Source organism: Elephantulus edwardii, unplaced genomic scaffold (genome assembly GCF_000299155.1).
Source record: "Elephantulus edwardii isolate Elephantulus edwardi_28Jun2011 unplaced genomic scaffold, EleEdw1.0 scaffold00007, whole genome shotgun sequence".
Lineage (NCBI taxonomy): Eukaryota > Metazoa > Chordata > Mammalia > Macroscelidea > Macroscelididae > Elephantulus > Elephantulus edwardii.
In genome coordinates, this window is record NW_006399757.1 from 34481346 (window position 1) to 34503251 (window position 21906).

Sequence of the window (21906 nt, forward strand, 5' to 3'; positions counted from 1 at the left end):
TCAAAACCTGGCAAACTCCTATTCACCCTTCAAAACCTTACTCAGATGCCCCATCCATAGTGAAGTGCTTCCTGATTATATGGACCCCACTCCTGGCCACTCTGTCCCATCAAGATCCTAATAGCAGTTAATATCTAACACTCTATATAATATCACATTATAGTTCTGCACTGCTCCACAAACTGGAGTCTCTCCCATGAAGTTTCTCAGCATAGCTGCCATCTGAATGTCTCCTGTCAGTAGAAGTCAATAATATTCAAATGAATCAAATATCATCTCCTTCTTCCTTGGCAATGCCTGGTATTGTTATACAACAAAAAGCTCTTGAAAGTAGCATAAAAGACCCAGCAATCCTCAAGGCCTTTACTGGGACTCTTACTTTGGGGACTTTTTTCTTTCTTCCTATAATGTGTGCAAAACTAGTCCTTGCAAGCCACAAAATCAACAATCACTGGAATGTAAGGTAGAAAAACAAATAACCGAGGGCTTCGGTTTTAATGCTATTTTTGTCTCTTCGGCCTTTGATAGAACCGTGTCAGGAGGGATGCTTCACACACATCAGTGCATCAGCCTGAACTGAAGAGAACATGGAAAGGCTCACTGGGAACATCAAACTCTCTTCATAAAGCCAAGTGCCCAGACATTATCTGCTGCTCTAAATGCTTCTGGCAAGTGTACTAGTGAAGTTAACGGACAATAAAGAATCACTGTGGTTTCCTGAAAATGATAAATGAACAGAAGCATCAGCCTTGCGTGGTTCCTGGGTATCAGTTAAATTAAACAAAATCAATCAGCAAGGAAAATACTAGTTAAATACATCTTGTTGGTTTGTACCCTTGAGTAGGAATCGACCCATAGCTGACCCTCTAGCGGATTTTTACAGGCAGTAAATCCTATGGGAAGAGAGCCCCATCTTCCTTCTGCTTGTTGGACTACTGTACTGGTTAAATATTTGGATTTGGGTTGATCAGAGTCAAACTTCAGATCCCTGCTCTGTCAAGTATGGTTGAGTCACCTTGAACTTGGTACTTAACGTCTCTTATTTTTAAAAAATTAATTTAAAATCATACTGTAGAATTTTTTTCAGCATATTCTTCGCATTTAATTCTTCCCCATTCATTCATTGTTGCACATTTTCCCCATCCCAGATTGCTTTTCTCTTTGAAAATAAAAAACAAAACCAAAAACCAACGTTCATTGTTATAAAATCCCTGCCCCTCGCCAAGTCCACAATAATACCTAATCATGTATTCCTTTTAAATAATACTCTCCCTCATCTGTTTCAATGCAGTATACATTATTTACTCCCTCTTTTCTTAGGTTCCCCCCTAAGACTGACTCCTATGTCAGTCCCACTTTACAACAGTGGCACTATGCAGTATTTGTCCTTTTGTGACTGAGATATTTTACTCAGCATAATGTCCTCCAGGGTCACCCATTTTGTATAATATTTCATTAGTTCATTGTTTTTCAATGTAGCATAATATTCCATTGTGTGAATATACCACAGCTTCTCTATCCATTCATTTGCTGATGGGCACTTGGGTTGTTTCCAACTCTTTGTTATTATGAACAAAGCAGCAATAAACATTGGTGTGTATATATCGGCTTGGGTGGCAGTTATGGTCTCTTTGGGGTATATTCCCAGTAGTAGAATTGCTGGGTAAAATGATATTTCTATTTGCAAATTTTTGAGAAAGCGCCACTCTGCCGTCCACAGTGGTTGCACCATTTTACACTCCCACCAACAGTGAATAAGGGTTCCAGTTTCTCCGCAACCTCGCCAGCATTTGTTTGCTCCTCTGTTGAATTTTTCTATTCTTACTGGGGTGAGATGATATCTCATAGTTGTTTTGGGTACTTAATCTCTTTGTGCCTCAGTTTTCATATTTATAAAACAGGAAGAATAATGGTAATAAAACTTGTCTTTGTGATGAGTACTTAGCAGAGAGTTAGGGACATGCTAAACAATAAATATTAACCATTAAAAAATTTACAATTCTTTCTCTTTTCTGCTTATGAACCCATGACTTCCAAAACGTAAGTGTTGGAGACTTTCACATACATCATTGGAACATTCCTATCTGTCAGACTGAAGGGTGAGATAATTGGAACCTTTTTGAAGCCAACATTCTTTTATCCTATAGTTTTGTTATGCACCATTGAATCGGAACTGACTCACGGCTGACTCTCCAGTGGGTTTTCAGAGGACATAAATCACAAGAGAGGAGACTGCCCATCTTCCTCCTGAGGAGCAACTGGTAGATGTGAACTTTGTTCTTTCGGGTTGGCAACACAACTTCTTACCGCTAAGCCACCAGCATGCCCTCTTTCTTTTTATCTTGACCCGGTACTATCTACATTCTATTTTCCAGGTTCTGCAAACATGTGATTCAAATGTCATTTTTAAAATATGTTTTTTGAAGTGTCATAAGAAAAGTATCACCTCAGTGTATGTCTTTATCAAATTTTCACACAAGAGAGACATCCCTCCCCACCCACCTACTGATAATAGTTTGGGATTGGTCTGGTTATTTTTTCCTAAAGCCCTCATGATAAGGTTTCTCGGTGCCTCTATGAGTTCTTTAGAAATGTGACACAGATTAGAAAAAGATGACTGAAAGTTTGCTCCCATTGTTTAACTCAGATTTGTGCACGTATACTCCTTTCCACACACATCTATTCAATCTGCACGCTGAGCAAATCATTTGAGAAGGTGGACTCTGATGAAGAATGTAGCATTAGGGTTGGAGGGAGACTCATCAATAACCTGCTTTATGCAGATGACACAACCTTGAGGAGGCCTTGAAACAGCTGTTGCAGAAGATAAGTCACTGCAGCCTTCAATATGGACCACATCACAGCATCAAGAAAACAATATTTTAAAAAAAATCTCACCACTGGGCCAACAGGCAACACTATAACAGATGGAGAAAAGACTGAAACAGTCAACAACTTCAACTTACTTGGATCTGCAATCAGTACACTTAGTACCAGGACTCATAATCTCTCTCCAAATTATTGAGGAGCACTGATGTCAATTTGAGGGCTAAGGTGTGCTTTATTCAGACCAAGGTGTGCTATGATGATGACAACTGTACAGTGAATAAGGGCAACAGAAGAAAAACTGATGACTGTGAACTGTGGTGTTGAAGTACTGAATATCCCATCGACTGCCAAAAGAACAGATATGTCTTGGAGAAGGTACAACCAGAGAGCTCCTAGAAAGCAAGGGTGCATAAGCTTCACCTCACAAACTGTGGGCACGGTGCTAGGAGGGGCTTCTGCTTACAGGACATAATTCTTGGAAAGGTGGGGGGGACAGTGAAAGAGAGGAAGACCCCCAACCGGGTGCACTGACACAGTGACTACAGTGATGGGTTTAAGTGTATCAGAGATTCTGAGGTTGGCACAGGATAGGACCAAGTTCAGATCTCTTGTTCATAGGATCACAATGAGTCGGACATGACTCAATGGCACCTAACAGCAATTCACATAAAATTCCACAATAAAATACAATCCTACAATATATGTGCACCACTCAATTAAATGACAAGATGCATTTATATGGTATTTTCTACCAAATGGTGGCAAATTAAATTAATTGAGAAACCCATTAATTGACTCCCTTAAGCTGAGCTATTAATGACTGGGTGTGCACTTGTGACTTGCTGTGCTACTAATTTGAAATAAATATTTCCTACTCTTTTTAGCAACTGTATCAATTAGACTGAACAACAAGCTATTAAAAAAATACTATCATAAAAAAATACTATCATTTGCAACTACTCATCTATGTGGAACCAGATTCTCTTGATACTATGAAAGACAATAAAGAAAAGAGAATGTGACAGTAAATTAAACTGGGGACTGATGCAAATGCACCTATCTTTCTTAAAGACAAAATTCCATTGGAAGTTTATTAAATCAGCCACATTGCTCGATTAGATAACTGGATAATAATCAAATGTCACAATTCTGAACAAAACCAAAAAATACTTACATATAGTATATACTCTTAACCTTTTTTACACATTGAATCTTACAAGATATTTTGTTTTAAAAGGGACTCAGAAAACATTTGTTCCAAGATACTTTCTTTGGTGAGTTAGAACTCAGAGTTAGTATCTGCTGCCAGGTGCAACATAAAGGAAAATATCACCAACTGTCTGATCCATGGAAGGCTTAAGTCTAACAAAGGCAGGCATCATCAACATGTTTATGTTTGTAACAAGGAAATATGTGTGCAGTACCATCAAAATGTGTGGGAACGATTCATTTCCACTGGGAAGTTAAAGGAGTATTTTGTAGAGCACTTGGTATTTGCAGAATTCAATGGGAGGATAAAATGGGGAAAATACCAAGGGGACTCAGAAGTCAATAATCAGTCAGGAAATTTACCTGAAGAAAGACTTGCCAAAATGAAAGCTTATAGTGGTCTCCAAAAGAAGACTTAAAGAGGCACATCTGATTTATGCTCTGGAGGCCTAGTGGGAAGAAGCTGTGCTGCAATCCTGAAGGTACACAGTTTTAATCCACCAGCTATTCCACAGGAGAAGGATGGGCAGTCTCCTCTTATGTGATTAATTGCCTCTGAAAACCCAATGGAGGGTCAGCTATGGGTTGGTTCCAACTTGACGAAACAGAGCAACAGTGAGTTTAAAGAGTTGAATGCATAACGAAATTCCATTGGGGTTCTCTCTTAGTTGAAATACTAAAACAAACAAACAAGCAAACACACACACACAATAAAACCCTCAACATTCATGGCTGTAGAGTCACAGCCAACTCATGACTGATCCTCTGGTGGGTTTTTCAGAGGCTGTAAAATGCACCAGAGGCAACTGTCCATCTTTTTCCCTCAAAGCCAGTGGTGGATTCAAACTGCCAAAGAGGTATCTTATCACCTTTGTGTTGGCTAGCTGTGCAACTTCCTACAGTCAAGGTACAAACTACTATAGGAAATTTCCAGGAAAGTGAAGTTCAATAATCCTTGCTTCCCTTGATCTCTCAACTTCTCTCACAAATGTAAAATTAATTTCATTTGATAATAGCTTTTGTTTCTTTCCTCTGATCTGAAATACTTGTTAGTTGGTCTCTATAGTTTATTGTCATTTCTATAGAAAATTTCTAAATACAAAAAAGAAATTGGAGAATTAAAAGAAAACTCTGAAGAGGAAGGAAACCAAAAAAAAAAATGGCATACCTCATTTTCAAAGGCATCCCCCACCAGAGAGATTAGGTGACTCTGGTGCAAAGAGGAAACAGAATGTGAGGCTATTTTATAGTCAAAACCCACACACCAAGTGGGGGAAAGGGGGAGTCACTTAAGTTTCTCACATAAGCTCTCAGTGATAGAAGCATAACCATAATTCAAATTTTCAAGTTTCTTGACTTGAAAATTACAATCCAATAATACATGTGAAAGTTTAAAAATAAGACAATGCCAAGTCCCTGGCTGTAAAAGTGTCAGTGTCTAAGTAAAGAGCTAAGTTTGTAAACAGAAGTAATTGGGAGTAGACAGTAGAGGCATACCAGATGGAATTAATCACAATTCTGGGCTTTTGAAACACTATCAATTCAATGTTGGCAATGTATGGCCATCTTTATTTTATCATTAAAAAGTAGTGAGCACCATAAACCCAAGCTCAAGAACCAGAATACAGATAAACACCTACATCAACAGTCAGCTTTCTTTTTTTCCTGCCTTCCATTACACAGGAAGATCCCTTGCTGTTGTGTTAATAAAAGAAGACCTTGCAAAAGACAATGGGAATCAGTAGCATTTGTACAAATATATGTGAATATTCAAAGAGATAGAAAAGGCAATTTACAAATTCGGAGAGAAAAGAGACCTCAAATAGGCAAAACACTTCTGAAAAATAAGAATGAAGTGGGAGGCATAGCACTCCTTGATCTCAAAACTTATTACACAGCTGTAATAACCAAAGCAGCATGGTTCTGGTACAATGACAGGCATGCAGACCAATGGAATAGAATGAAAAAAAAACAGAATTAATCCATCTATCTATGACCAACTGATATTTGACAAGGAAACAAAACCTATCAAATGGAGAAATGACAACCTCTTCAACAAATGGTGCTGGCAAAAATGGACTACTATTTGCAGAAAGCTGACGCAAGACGCATACCTCTCATCATACACAAAGATCAACTCAAGGTGGATCAAAGACCCAGGGGTAAAGCCCAAAACCATAAAGGTCTAAGAGACAAAGTAGGACCAACCTTAGAAGGCCTAGTCCATGGTATAAAAAGACTGACAAATATAGCCAGAAATACACAAGGAGAAGATAAAATTGCCTTCTAAAGACTAAACTCCTGTGTGCATAGAAAACTTTTTCCAACAGGGTTAAAAGAAAACCTACTGATTGGGGAAAAACATTTGGCAATGCCATTTCAGTCAAGGGTCTCATAACAAAAGTTTACAGGGCCTCCACAAGAAAAAGACTGATAACCCAATTACAAAATGGGCAAAGGATATGGAAAGACCTTTCAAAGACGAAGACATTCAAATGCTAACAAATACATGAAGAAATGCTCAAAATTACTGGCAAGAAGAGAGATGCAAATCAAAACCACAATGAGATACCCTTTCACTCCAGCAGCAGTGGCAAAGTTTAACAGGAAATCAAGCAATAAATGCTGGAGAAAATGCGGAGAGGTAGGAACTCTCATACACTGTTGGTGGGATTGTAAAATGGTACCACCACTCTAGAATGCAATTTGGTGTTTCCTCAGAAAGCTGAACACAGAAATTCCATATGACCCAGATATTTCATTGCTTGGCATATACCCCAAGAAAATGAGAATTGAGGCACAAAGGTAGACTTACACAGCAATGTTCAAAGCAGGGTTTTTACCATCGCAAGAACATGGAAATAGCTCAAACGTCCAACCACAATGGAATGGGTTGAAAAATTGGTATATTCACACAGTGAAATACGACAAAGTTATGATTTCAAAAATTACTACATAACTTGGGAGAGACTGGAGAGCATTATGCTGCGTGAACTAATTCAGTCTCACAAGGACAAATAAGGTAATGAGATCATTATCGTAGAGACAGAAAGATAACTAGTAAAGAAAAAAGAGAATAAATGCTTGAACAAATTTTCAGGCAAAAGAACTCACAAAGTAGGCTTGGAAGGAATTGTTAAGTACCCTCAAGTTGAATACGACTCACAGCGACTCTATACAATAGATCTGAGCCCTATCCCATCTTGTTCCATTCTTATCGTCTCTGACACACTTGAGCCCACTGCTGTCTTCACTGTGTGAGGTGGATGCACTTCACTCTCTTTCACTGACCCTCCACCTTCCTAAGCATGATAGTCCTTTCCGAAGAATAACCTCTCCTAGCAACATGCTCAAAGTACGTGAGACGAAGCTTCACCATCCTTGCCTCCAAGGAACACTCTAGCTGCACTTTTGTCCAAGACATATTTGTTTGTTCTTTTGGCAGTCCATGAATATTCTGTACTTTTCTCCTATGCCACAATTCAAAGGCATAAACTCTTCTTCTGTCATCCTTACTCACTGTTTAGCTCTCAAACACATAGCTGTTGTTGTTGTTGTTATGTGCCGTCAAGTCGTTTGTGACTCATAGCGACCCTATGTACAACAGCCCTAAACCCTGCTCTATCCTGTGCCAATCGCATTGCCTCTGACACACCCATCCCGATTACTCCAGTCACTGAATCAATCCATCTCATAGAGGGTCCCCCTCCTGCGCTGTCCCTCCACCCTCCCAAGCATGATATCCCTCTCCAAGGACCTGTCTCTCCTTGCAACATGTCCAAAGTATGTCAGACGAAGCCCCAGAATCCTTGCCTCCAAAGAGTAGCCTGGTTTAACCCTCTCTAGGATGAATCTGTTTTCTTGGCAGTCCATGGAACATTCAATACTCTAGTGAATGAAAAAACCATGGCATGAGTCAGGAGCACCTTAGTCTCACACATTTTGTAGTCACAAGGTACAATGTCCAGTTCCCACCCTTTCTGCTTTGGACTCTTGGGCTTTGGGCCTTGTGCAAAGCATCAGCACTAAAGATCCAATGGAGCCACCCTCCGTGCCATCATATCTCTATCCAGGACCCCGTCCTGCCATAGAAGGGGTTGGAGAATTAAAAAACCGATTTGGGTGGGGTAATTATCTATGGGATAATCTTCTCACTCAATCATCCAACAAGCAAAATAAAGAATAAAAAAATAAGATAAATTAAAAAACTAGATGAAAGAAAACTATAGTTTTAAAGTGTCTTAAGTTTACTCCCTGGCAGTGGGGAAATGATTAATCAAAGCACTGTTTTGGAAAGGTCAACAGGGTGGAAACAAAACGAATAGATTACAGGGAGAAAAAACAAAATTGGAAAGTTCAGTTCAAAATGGAGTAAGAAAATGTTCATAAAAATGACATCTGGTTAGCATTCCATGAACAGCCACTGTGCTTCCTACAAATATACTAATCAGCTAATTTGAACTGCCTGTGGGAAAAGATTAATTTTCTAAATGGACTTAAAAAGAAGTATATAATGTAAATAGAAAAAAAATAAGGCAAGAAGCAAAAAAATATATGAAAGTAAAAATGTTTTCAAAGATTCCAAACCAAATGGTTTTATGGTGAGCACATTCAGATATTCAAGGTACAATTCATTTCATGAAATTAACATAAATACGATACATAGCAAAAACAGATCCAGGAAATAGCAAACTGTCAAAGTAATTATAGACCAGTACCACATCTTTAACTTCAGCATGTGCTACATGGGGGACCTATTATCTATTACTCACATGGAAATGACACAGGGAAAAAATATGGTCTTTGTACTCATGGCACTTACAGTCAAGCCATTAAAAATGTGATAAGGAGCAGGTGCCACATGAGAGTGGGCAAATCTGACTTCTACCTGCTTTATAAAGGAGAACTGCCCCCACTAATGACATCCATAGCACCATGCAAATAGTTATATGGCCAGACATGCTGCCCCACATGCTCCTGCACCTATTTCTACCAATCATTGGGTCCAATGTTTGTTGCAAATTGACTCACAAATTTTACTTTTAGTTGTAGGGGTTTATTAGAGAAATAAATTTGGGAGTGGGGGAGGCAAAGAATACGACCCAATGCAAATCCAGGTTTAGTCCAGCAGTCCCATACCAGATTAACAAGAAGACACAATTCCTCAATTAATTCAGACAGCTTCTCAGTCAACAAGTGAAAGTCCAGGTTTCAGTTCAGTACTACAAATGCAAGAAGTCTCTGGTTTCCTGAATCATCCAGCAAACAGATTAACAAGACACAATTCCTCAATTAGTTCAGACAGCTTCTCAGTCAACAAGTGAAAGTCCAGGTTTCAGTTCAGCAGTACAAGTGCAAGAAGCCTCTGGTTTCCTGAATCGTCCAGCAAACCATCTCAGAGCAATTACAAGTCAGCTTTTCCCTCAATTATCCAGCAAGCAAAACTTTTAACTGTGACTCCATCTCCAGGGTTCCTCTGGTTACAACTTGCCACAGTCTCTTCATAGGAATGCCACAGTCCCTTCACAGTTTCTCGACCACCACTATCACCATCTCTTACAGTGTGGAAGATGTTCTTATACTGTTCCCACAGCACTCTCTTATATTGGTCCCACAGCTGTTGATGATTTGCAAGACCATGCGTCCACAGTTAAGATAGCTGGAGACTATGCCTCTAATGGGGCTAACACAACGGCTAGAAAAGCCAGTTTTCAAGGGTTATGACATGCAAAAAAAAAAGTACTACAAAGGTGTTGCCATACCTGGAGATATGAAAATCAGAGTAAAATAATGGAAACGCAGAATTTTTAAATAAACTTAAAGATTCATTCATAATGAACAGGGTAATCTGAGGAATGAGAAGATAGCTTTAATGTTGGAAGATTTACTTCTATAAAATAATAATATATCAATATGGCCAATAAAAGATAGCCAGTATATTCTAAAAGGAAATTTAGTATTATACTTCCTAAACAACATGCCTCTGGAAAGTCTAAGAACTTTGATAAATGACGATAGTTACAGAAAGACTTCAGGCCTTTTGTTCAGAGGGTCACTATGAGTCATGCTCAACTCAACGGCAAACAACTACACAACAACAAAACGTAAATTAAAAACAAAAACTCTTGGACAACAATGAATGACTGAAACCCTAAGTCTCTGTAAGCTTTCATTAAAATTAATAAATAAATTTTTTAAAAAACTCTTAAAAAGCAAAAATATATCTAGGAGTTCAGAATAACAAACGAATGTTCTCTCCCTAGTATGGCAGGGAGCTTCTTAGGGTCAAAGATAGTGATACTTCATCTCACATACTTTGGACGTTACCAGGAGGAACAAGTCCTTGGGAAAAGACATCATCCTGGGGAAGATAGGGTCAGAGGAAGAGAGGAAGACCCCCAACAAGATGGACTGACAATGTAACAATGGGCTCGAGTATCTCAGAGATGGTGAAAACGGCACAGGATAGGGCAACATTCAGATCTGTTGTTCATACAGCAGCTATGAGTCATGAGTGATTTGATGGTACCTACCAACAGCAACATCATAAAAAGGGTTGGTTTGTTTTCGTTCACACTCAAAAAACTTCAACTGATAGCTGATCCTCCAGAAGGTATTCTGAAGTTAAAAACGACATGGGAAGAGATTGTCCATCTTTCTCCTTCAGAGAAGCTGGTGGAAGGAAGGCCTTAATGAACTAAAAATCTTAAGAAACATCTTACTGCCAGAAGGTAGCCTGGATCAGATTGAAAGAGGAATCAAAGCCCAAAATACTGATAGAAAGGAGTACTGAAAAATGTGGGAGAGTCCTGCAGGTGGCTCTAACCTCAAAGGTGCTGAATATAGCAGCAGGCTCCAGGACAAGCATTAGTATGTTGTTGTTGTTGTTGTTCTGTGCTGTCAAGTCACTGCAACTCATATGTACAACAGCACTGAACCCTTCCCTATCTTGAGTTGATCCCTCTGTCTCTGATATAAGCCAGCCCCATTACCCCAGTGACAGTGTCAATCCATCTTGTCCAGGGTCATCTTCTTCTGTGCTGTCGCTCCACGCTTCCAAGCAAGGTATCCTTCTCCAAGGACTAGTCTCTCCTGGCAACATGCCCAAAATGAGGCAGACTTTCAAAATCCTTGCCTCTAAGCAGCTAATAAAATAAAATATTTGCTTTTTAGAATGAGTCAAGACTAAAACCTTGCCCTCAAAAAGAAGACAGGTTAACAGACCCATTATCCATAAAACCATGAAAGAAGTTCTGTAACAAGGCCGAGTTCAGATTCAATGCTAAGGATTCAGCATAAAAACTAGAAACCTTGTGATTTCTAACATACCAAATGGAATGTTACCTTTCCAAACAGATGATATTTAAGGAGCAGGATGCTTGATAACCGGATTTGAGTGAAACCTTTCAAAATCAATTTAGGATTGACCACTAACCAAAAAGTTAAGACTTCCCAGTCCATGCAGAAGTACCTCAAAATGTACTTTAAAAAAACCCCAACAAACAAACAAAAACCATTCATGGAAAACCTTGTGGACCAGAGCTCAGCCACCACATTCAAGGGGTCGCAAGAGTTAGAAGGGATTTCAAGGCAACTGGTTCATGAGACAGTTATGCCCTCACAAATCATCCAGTTGTACAGGTTTATTTCCCCTTCATTAGCTTTAAGTTTCTAAGTTTTTTCACATGAGGAAATGTTCCAAATCCCTAGCTCTAAGAGAGGTGCAAATCAAAACAACTATGAGATATCATTTCACCCCAGTAACAACAGCAAAATTTAATACAACAGCAAACATCAAGTGCTGGCAAGGTTGCAGAGAAATCAGAACCCTTATTCACTGTTGGCAGGAGTGTAAAATGGTGCAACCACTGTGGAAGGCCTAGCAATTCCACTACTGGGAATATACCCTAAAGAAACCAGAACTGTCAGCCAAACAGATATATGCACACCCATGTTTATTGCTACATTGTTCACAATAGCAAAGAGTTGGAAACAACCCAAATGCCCATCAACAAACAAATGGATAGAAAATATATGGTATATTCACACAATGGAATACTATGCTACATTGAAAAAACAAGGAAATCATGAAATATTATACAAAATGGGTGACCCTGGAGGATATTATGCTGAGTTAAATATCTCAGTCACAAAGGGACAAATACTGCATAGTGCCACTGTTGTACAGCAGGACTGACATCAGGGTTGGGGGAACCTAAGAAAATAGAGGATAAATAATATTGAAACAAATGAGGGAGAGAGCTGTTTGAAAAGAATATATGATTAGGTATTATTTTCAAGACAGGAGTCCAGAATGAGAGCTGCATGGGGGAGTGAAACGGGGGAGGAGGGCCTGTATAATAACGAAAGGGTGTGTCTTTTTGTTTTTGTTTTTACTTTTCAAAGAGAAAAACCAACTGGGGGGTGGGCAGGAAGGAAAATGTGCAACAATGAATGAATGGAAATCCAAAGTCTCTATAAACTTTCATTAAAATTTCAATTAAAAAAAATAATTTAAAAAAATGTCTAGGTTTTTTTCATTCCTGTATGTTCCCCCCTAAACACTCCAAAGCTTTTAGTAGGCTTAACACAAACACACTGGATTTTAACTTGGCAAAGAACTCAGAGATTAACCAGTTCAACTCACTCATTTTCCAACAGAGCAACTATTGTAAATTTTACAATACAGCAAACTATTGCAAATTTTACAATGTTGTTGCTGTTGTGTGCCATTGAGTCGTCTGCCACTCACAGCGACCCTCTGTACAACAGCCCTAAACCCTGCTCTGTCCCATGCCAATCTCACTGTCTCCAACACACTTACCCCATTACCCCAGTCACTGAATCAATCCACCTCATAGTCTTCCCCTCCTGCACTGTCCCTCCATCCTCCCGAGCATGATGTCCTTTTCCAAGGACTTGTCCCTCCTTGCAACATGTCCAAAGTATGTCAGACGGAGCTTCAGAATCCTTGCCTCCAAGGAGCAACCTGGTTTAACCCTCTCCAGGATGAATTTTAACCCTCTCCATGTTCATTTTCTTAGCAGTCCATGGTATCTTCAATACTCTTCTCCGGCACCATAGCTCAAAGGCATCAATAGAGCAAACTATTTCTCTCCTCCCCTGTGAGGCTCTCGGCTCTAACTTTTTGCTGCTTTAATGAGACAACCAAGAGCAACTATTCTCCTTTTTATAATTTTCTCCTTCTAATCTGACAACTGGGAAATCAAATAAGCAAACTTGTTAGAGAACTGTGCCAAAAATAACCAAAATATAAATTAAAAATTATTCCAAGAACACAAAGTAAGAGCTCTCTTATCGTTTTCTTGGGACACACATTGTGGAAATGTGGAGTTCCCCATTTCCATAGTTTGGAGATGTGCTTAAAATACTAAAGATTTCTAGGATTAAACATAAAGAATGGTAATCCTTTGAGAATATGCCACTCTTCTCCCAATGAACTCTCTTGGACAAATAGTTTAATGATTTTTGAGCCTGTTTCCCTCTGGGCTCCAAAAAGATCCATTCAAGTTTGATCCCCTGCTCAGAATTTCCACCTAAGGTATATAGAACTGGAATCAACATTTTAACAAGATCGGTGATTTCTGTATACATTATTATGTATAGATAAGAATTACCTGGGTGTCTAGAGGAATCATCACATGGGTTTTCAAACAAGGATTAGAGATGCCTGGGGGCTCTTAAAACTTAGATGGTTGAGTCCTGAATTTATTTCCATTTAATTGGTCTGAGTTGGGGCCTCACTCACTCAACCAGTTAGCTCTGCCTCATCGTGACCCTCCATGAGGGTCCTGAGTCTACGGAATAGAAGACTGTACATATTTCTCCTGAGGAGCCACTGGTGGATTAAACCACCAACGAGGGGGGTCTTTGTGGATTAGCAGTGAAAGATATTCTCAGGTGGCTCTTACACCCGGGGTTGAGAGCTACTCTTCCAGAGAAATGGCCTGATCTTGCTGGCCTTCAGACCTGTCTGCATCAAAAAAAGAAGCTGAACATCTCCCTACCTTTTCACTAGAGGACCCCCTCATGGCCAGAGGTTAAGCACTTGACTATTAACCAAAAGGTTAATGGTTCAAACCCAACAGAAAAATGTTGTAGCCTTATATCATAAAGATTATTATTACTGTTGTTGTTGTTAGATTCCATTGAGTCAGTTCTTACTCAAAGTCACATGACATATAACAGAACAAAAAACTGCCAGGTTATGCAGCATTGGGAACTCAATGAGGCAGTTCTGTTCTACCTTGTTTACAAGGTCGCTATGAATACAAGTCGACTCAATGGCAGCGCAATCTGGCCTCTGGAGGCGCTGTAGGGTTTCTTCTTTGTGCTTTTACATTAATGCTTCTGGGACACTCATGTTTTGACTCATGTTTCCCCTGAAACTGTCTGGCAATAACAGAAGCTGGTCTGATCTCATGTCACTGATAAGATTAGAACAGGTGTTAAACAGTTACAATTGTTAAACAATTGCCACTGATATGACTACAATAGTTGTTAGATCATTGTAATACCTCCAAATTAGGTCGTAAATGCCTACTTCCCTAATCTCCCTGAAAAAGCTCCATCTAGCCCTATGACTCAATTCTTATTGGTCAAAACCTATAAAGCCAAACTAATTCTGACTTATAATAAATCTGTAAGACAGAGTAAAATGGCCCACAGTGCTTCTAAGGTTATTGTTGTTATGTGCCGTCGAGTCGTTTGCGACTCATAGCGACCCTATGTACAACAGCCCTAAACCTTGCTCTATCCTGTGCCAATCGCACTGCCTCTGACACACCCATCCCGATTACCCCAGTCACTGAATCAATCCACCTCATAGAGGGTCTTCCCCTCCTGCACCGTCCATCCACCCTACCAAGCATGATGTCCCTCTCCAAAGACCTGTCTCTCCTTACAACATGTCCAAAGTATGTCAGACGAAGCCCCAGAATCTTTGCCTCCAAGGAGTAGCCTGGTTTAACCCTCTCTAGGATGAATCTCTTTGTTTCCAAGGCTATCGAACTTTTATCCAAGTAGACTGCTTCATCTTTCTCCTGAGGAGCAACTGGTGGGTCGAACCACTGACATTTTTATTAACACCCTAGGTGCACAACCATTGTACCATGAGGGCTCTTGATTGGTAAGTGGTAATAGTTCAACATTTTTAATATTATCCTTTGTCTTTATGACCTATGGCTTTGCCCCAGAACACTGAAATTAGAGGGTAAACTATAAATGGGAAATATATTTGCAAACCATACTTTATCCAAAATACCCAGTGAACTCCAACAACAATATATCACAAACAATCCAATTAATAAGTAGAAAAAACATTGCATTAAAGTTTACCTAGCAAGCATTTTAAAGATGATCAAAGTACTCGTCAAGTGCAATAACCCTATGTACAACAGCTGAACAATGCTCTATCTTGCTTGAGTCAACCTTATTAGCTCTGAGACATCTAACCTCATTACCCGAGTCCCTAGTCAATCCATCTCATCCAGGGTTTTCTCTCTCACCCTTCCAAGCATGATGTCCCTCTCCAAGGACTGGTTCCTCCTTGCAACATGCCCAGAGTATGCCAGAAAAATCTTCAGAATCCTTGCCTCCAAGGAGTAGCCTGGTTTCACCCTCTCCATGATGAACCTGTTTTTTTCTCCTAGCAGTCCATGGTGTATATTCAATACTCTTCTCCAGCACCACAGTTTAAAGGCATCAATTCTCCTCCTCTCATCCTTAGTCATTGTCCAGCTGTGTGAAGCATAGCAAGTAATTGTGAAAACTAAGGCCTGAATCAGGCACACCTTACTCTCCAGACTGATATCATTGCTCTTCTGTACTTTGGAGAGGTTCCTGACAGCAGATTTTCTCACTGTAATTTATCTTTTGATTCCCTAACTGCTAGTACCAAGAGTGTTGATGTGGAGCCAAGCAAACTGAAGCTGTTAACATTCTCAGTCTCTTCATCATCTATCATAATGCGCCAATGAAGGCTACAGTCGACCTTCTGCAGCAAATGCCACAGGTCCTCCTCAGTTTCGGCAAGCAAGGCTGTATAATCTGCATAACGCAGGTTGTTGATGAGTCTTCCTACAATCCTGCTACCACATTCCTCCTCATAGACCCCAGTCTCCCAGATGATCTGTTCCACATATAGACTGAAAAGGATGCATCCCTGACATAAACTTTGGTCAGCAGGAAAATATAAATTAAAATGAAAATAAAATTCCACCACACATCCTTTAAAGTGGCCATAATAAAAAAATGAATGACAATACCAAGGGTTGAAAATGACAGAATAAATCAGAATGCCCATACATTGTTTCTAGGAGTGTACAACCGTTTTGACAAAGTTTAACAGCGTCATAAAAAATATATTTACATATATTTATTGTATGCTCAACAATTCCACTTCTAGAGAAATAAAAACTATGTACATGCAAAAGCTTGTGTACAAATGTTCATAATTATTTATAATAGCCAAACCCCAGAAACATTCCAATTATCCTCCAGCTGTTGAAAGGTTAAGTAAAATACAGTATATCCCATTCAGTGGAATGCTACCCAAGGCAGCAAAAAGAGGAACAAGCTACTGAATCAGCCTCAAACACATTACTATGCTTGCTATTTCACTATTCAGTGAAAGAAACTAGACGCAAAAGACTACATATTATTTGCTTTTATGAATATAGAATTCCCAGGAAAAGCAAATCTTTACAAACAAAGCAGATGAATAATTGCCAGAGGTGAAAGCAACTCCACTGTCAGGGACCTCTTCAAAATACTGAAGACCAGTGATGTCAGCTTGAAGACAAAGGCCTTTTCAATTACTTGTTATCTGACAGCTGGTCAAAGAATAAGGCTGACAGAAGAACTGATGCCCTTTGAACAATGGTGTTTAAGAAGAGTACTGAATATCCCATGAGCTTCCAGAAAAACAAACAGAAAATGTATGTCTAGGGGCAAAGCGCAGCCAGAGTGCTCCTTGGAGGCAATGATGGCCAAGTTTCGTCTCTCACACTTCAGACATGTAGCTAGGTGCAGCTATTTCTTGGAAAGGGTCATCATGTTTGGAAAGATGGAGGGTCAGCAAAAAAGAGGAAGACTCCCAAGGAGATGGATGGACACAGTGACCGCAGCAATGGGTTCAAGTATGTCAGAGATGATGAGAATGGCACAAGATAGGACAGGGCTAAGACCAGCTGCTCAAAGGGTCAAGAACTGTACTTGACTCTGTGGTACCTAACAAAAACAACAATCTTTGAGGAAGCAGTTCAGTGCATCCTTTTTGCCTATGGAACCACTGGAAAGTTCAAACCAATGACTTTTTGGTTAGCAGCTAAGGACTTAACTTTTACCACTCCCAATCCCAATCAATGCTGTTGCTGTGTACCTTCAGGTCAGAACTGACCCATAGTTGACCCTCCAGCGGGTTTTCAGAGGCAGTTACTCACAGGGGAGGAGACTGCCCATCTTTCAACCACAGAGCAACTTGGCCTCTAATCACGTGCCTTTAGGATTGCAGCACAGCTTCTTGCCACTAGGCCACCATATACGTGTGTGTGTGTGTGTGACTTGTATAAACAAGTCTCCAAAACTATAGATAGATATAAAAATAAATAAGCAGTAGGTTGCTAACTGAAAAATAAGCTGTGTGTGAACCCACAAGACATTCTCTGGAAAAAAGATGTGGCAATCTAACTTCAGTAAAGATATTTAAGCCTTGGAAACCTTTTAGGGCCATTGCATTCTGTTATAGGATTGCTAGAAGTCAGAATCAACTTATTGGTAATGGGTTTGATTTTCTAGGTCTTAACTGAAAGGTTGGAGGTTCGAATCCACTCCAAGGTGCCTCAGCAAAAAGACTGGGTTATCTCTTCTGAAAAAGCAGCTACTGGAAACTACGGAGCAATATTCCACTCAGACACATATGGAATTGCCATGCGTTGGAATGGGCTTAATGGAACTGGAGAAATAGATAATATATAGAATTGTTTGTCTACTTTTAAACTATATGTAAAGGGTCATTTGATTTCCATGTTTAAAGAATCATTCCAAAAAGTACAAGAAGGAACTTTCTAAAGTGACATAAATATTCTATATCCTGATTGGAATGTTTGTTATCCTAGTACACACATTTATCAAAACTCAGCAAATTGTACAGTAAAGATATTTACAATTCACTGTACCTAAATTTTATCTTACTTCAAAACCTTTTTCTAATAGATCACTCTAACTTCTTCATATGTAATATGTTGCAAACTGCAACCCTTTTTTCCAGGAAGAAATGAACATAAAGAGACAGACACACAGAAGACAGGACTGCAGCAAAGAAAAACACACTCGCACAAACGGGACAAGAAGCTGCAACAGATGGAAAGCAGACACAAGTAGAAACTAGAAGGCCAGTTAGAATACTAATATAACCTTGTGACATATGAGTGACAAGTTCATTTAAGTGAGGAATAAGAAAGTAAAAAACCGTAAGGTGCGTTCACAGTTTTTGAACAACTTACCAATAAAGTGCAAACAGGAACTGAAAGGGAAAAGAGGGGCCAATGAAGAGGTTTTTAAAGACGGAAAATCAAGAGCTTATCTGTGTGCTGCTGACCTTGAGGAGAGAGTGAAAAGCTGAAGACAAGAGAGATGAAATGAAGAAGCAAAATCCTTGAGAAGGTGGAAAGGAACAAGATATGAGATGCATGTGTTTTGGCCCTTGCTGGTATAGAGTTACTTCTTGCTTTTTAATTGAAAGGAGAAAGAGGAAATAAAAATTTGTGCAGATGCAGGGAAAACTGTTTGGCTGTGGGCAAAATATGAGATTTCCATCTGAAGCTACTACCTTTGCAGTGAGTATGAGTCATTAACTGGGAGCGGTGGGGGTGGGAGTTGGAGGCAGTGAGGGTTTTACATCTTATGACACTGCAGATGGAAAAGGCTGGGGAAACAGCAGTGCAGTGGGAGTGGTTAGGAAAAAACCATGGGAGCCATTTTAAACAGGTCCACCAGTATCTGAATTCTCATAACCTAGAATGAGCTGAAGAGCAGAAGTATTATTATTCATCCTGTTCATGCTGTACAACCACAGGTATTTACAAGATATTATTGTGGATACTCAGAAGAGAATATAAATGAATAAATGAAACAATAAGGCATGGCTGTTTTTAAAAAGTATTTTATTAGCACCTTTTTACACTGTCTCCATATTCTTTTCAGAAGAAAATTCACCCGAGATATGAAGTACACCTTACCCTTTAGTTCAGTGTGTGTCGTTGGAAGAAAAGCAATCTGTGTCTTTCCATCTTATCAACTCTTCTTTTTCTTTGGTCTTCTAAAATTCACTTTGAACAGAAGACACTACTGAGATGTTACCACAATTTGGTGAGACTACAGCTGATGGAGATTTTGTGAAAAAGGATTAAAGTCTTCTCTGTTATTTGAGACATTCCAGATGGCGCCCAGGCATGTCCCAGCTCACTCACAGGAATCACAGGGTGGTCCCACCCAAATCTCTACACCTAGAACAGAACCACTGGCTGCTCACGAGCCAAATTAACATAATAAGCTGCTTCTTTATCAGTTCCATTCCTAAACTAAAATATAAGTTATTTGAGCACACCAAATTTCCTTTCAAAGGACTTCATGTAAAAGTTTAGGAGTTGGTTGGCTGAACACTCAGACTTTTGAGCTTCTTATCCATGTGTATACTGAGGGCACGCTCTATTTGCTGTTGCCACAGCCAGACTGTAAATGCATATGTTTTTGTCATTCTTAACCAAAGTAATTAAGAACTTCAGCTGTCAAGTTTGGACTAATATTCACACATATGCAGCTCACATTCTGCTCTTAAAAAAATAATAATTCTTTAGCTTTCTACCAGAAGCTCTAACTTTAGAGTATAAAATGGTAGGATTTTTTTATTTAAAAAAAAAAATAATCCAGCTCTTTAACTCAATGCAGCTGCAGTGTATTTTTTCCCTTGAAAACAGGCCCTTTCCTATAACCCCCTTTGCTTAGTAATTATAAACTGTGGTCAAGCAGTGAAAGGAAAGAATAAAGCACAAATAGCCGTGTTTAAAAAGCGGAAAACCTCAGTTCTGGGCTAGATCATCCTCTGAGGCTCTATCATTTCAAGTGTAGAGGCATCAATTATTTCTCCTTTGCTGAAATGTCTAACACATTTTTAAGTGTCTATGGGTCCGTTGAGGAAATAAGCAACCATTTCTCTGTCATTAAACACAACAGGATACCATTTCTGTGGGAAAAGAGGTGTTTAAAACACCAACAGAACTGAGTGTGACAAATGGACTTTAATATGTCAATTCTTGGGAAATTGTCATTTTCTGTGGCCAAAGGCTCATTAGGGCTATATTTCAAGGGGTCAATTGCACAAATATTTCGGGGGCCTAAACTAGCTCCATTTCAGATCCTCATAATCTGAAATTTCTGAGGAAACCTTAGGTGATGAGGGGGCGGGGGCTCCTGCTGCAGTGTGGCACCCAAGAGAGGAAATTTTTTCCCCCAAAATGGCCCAGACAAATGGCCACCGTCGGTTCCAATTACCCCAGTGGGCGAGTTCTCAAGAGAAGCATTCCGAAAAATATGATGGACGCCTACAACCAACACTCAGATAAGTGAGAAATTCTGTAAGCTTTAAGGGTTGCCCAACACTTAAACCAAACCAACTGTCCCATAAAAAGTGCTTAAGAGGTAGCATCGAGAAGGGTTAAATAAAGACCTGTGGGTTCTCAATTCCCTCTTGACCCCCAGCTCCTTTCACTGGCCTGAGGAGTAGCTCCTACAATTGGGAACACAGTGTCTTTCCCCTGCGTCTCATTTCTTAAAGGCTCACAGCAAAGGTTTATAGGAGCCCTGAGACTATCAAGTCTCATCCTGCCTAAAAGCAAGCCTAGGGACCCCCTACTGGAACTGCTAATCTAAAACACTTCCAACTATGGTCTTCAGTTCCCCACTCCGGTAAATCAGGGCGCTAGTGGCTTTCCTTTTAAAGGTTTCTACAGGCCACGCAGCCACCGAAGCTGAGGATGATGTGTAGGGGGTGATGTTTTTGAGCGCAGCCCTTCATCCCGCAGGCGAGTCTGGCTGGCTGACACTCCTCCTCCCCGCCGTGGAGAGGCGAGCGCGCGGGGCGCAGCAGCCCGCACGTCTCCAGCTCGGCCCCGGGACGGCGCGACCCGATCTTACCTGTCGATGCTGATCACGCACAGGGTCATGATCGAGGCCGTGCAGCACATGACGTCCATGGCGATGAAGACATTGCAGAAGAAGTGGCCGAAGATCCATTTCCCCCCGATGAGGTCGGTGACACTAACGAACGGCATGACGGCCACGGCTACCGACAGGTCGGCCAGAGCTAGAGACACGATAAGGTAGTTGGAGGGCTGGCGGAGCTTCTTGACGAAACAGACCGAGATGACCACCAGGCAGTTGCCCACGATCGTCAGCAGGGTGATCAGCGCCAGGATGGAGCCGATCAAAACTTTCTCGGTTCGGCCGTAGTTGATCTGCTCCCCGCAGCCGGAGGCATTGTCCGCCAAGGCATCCCAGGTGGAAGCCGGAGTGGGCGCCCCATCAGTGGCCCTGTTCACCAGGTTAGGCGACCAGGAGGCGGAGGATTGTTCGGGAACGTTACCGCCGTCGGGGATCAGTTCATTTCCCGCCTTCGGTAGAAGAAGGGACTTAAAGTGCCCGAGCAGGTCCGGAGGACCGCTGCTGTTAACGTCCATTTTCGCACCGTCAAGAGCTGCGGCTGCCCATGGAGCCGGCGCCCCTGCAAAGCGCGCTCTCCGACTGTCGTTCCGGGGGCTTCACCTCGCCTGTTTCAGCTCCGCGCGGCCA

The 21906-nt window shown here is 40.5% G+C and overlaps 1 protein-coding gene across 1 annotated transcript in view; it reads right to left on the bottom strand.

Annotated features, from left to right (window-relative positions):
- HTR7 (5-hydroxytryptamine (serotonin) receptor 7, adenylate cyclase-coupled) overlaps positions 1–21794 on the bottom strand; it is a 53939-nt gene extending 32145 nt beyond the window's left edge. The window contains exon 1 of the mRNA XM_006880327.1: positions 21253–21794. Within this exon, the coding sequence (XP_006880389.1) occupies positions 21253–21794 (542 nt within the window). The remainder of the gene's footprint in view (positions 1–21252) is intronic.
- Between the last annotated feature and the right edge of the window lie 112 nt (positions 21795–21906).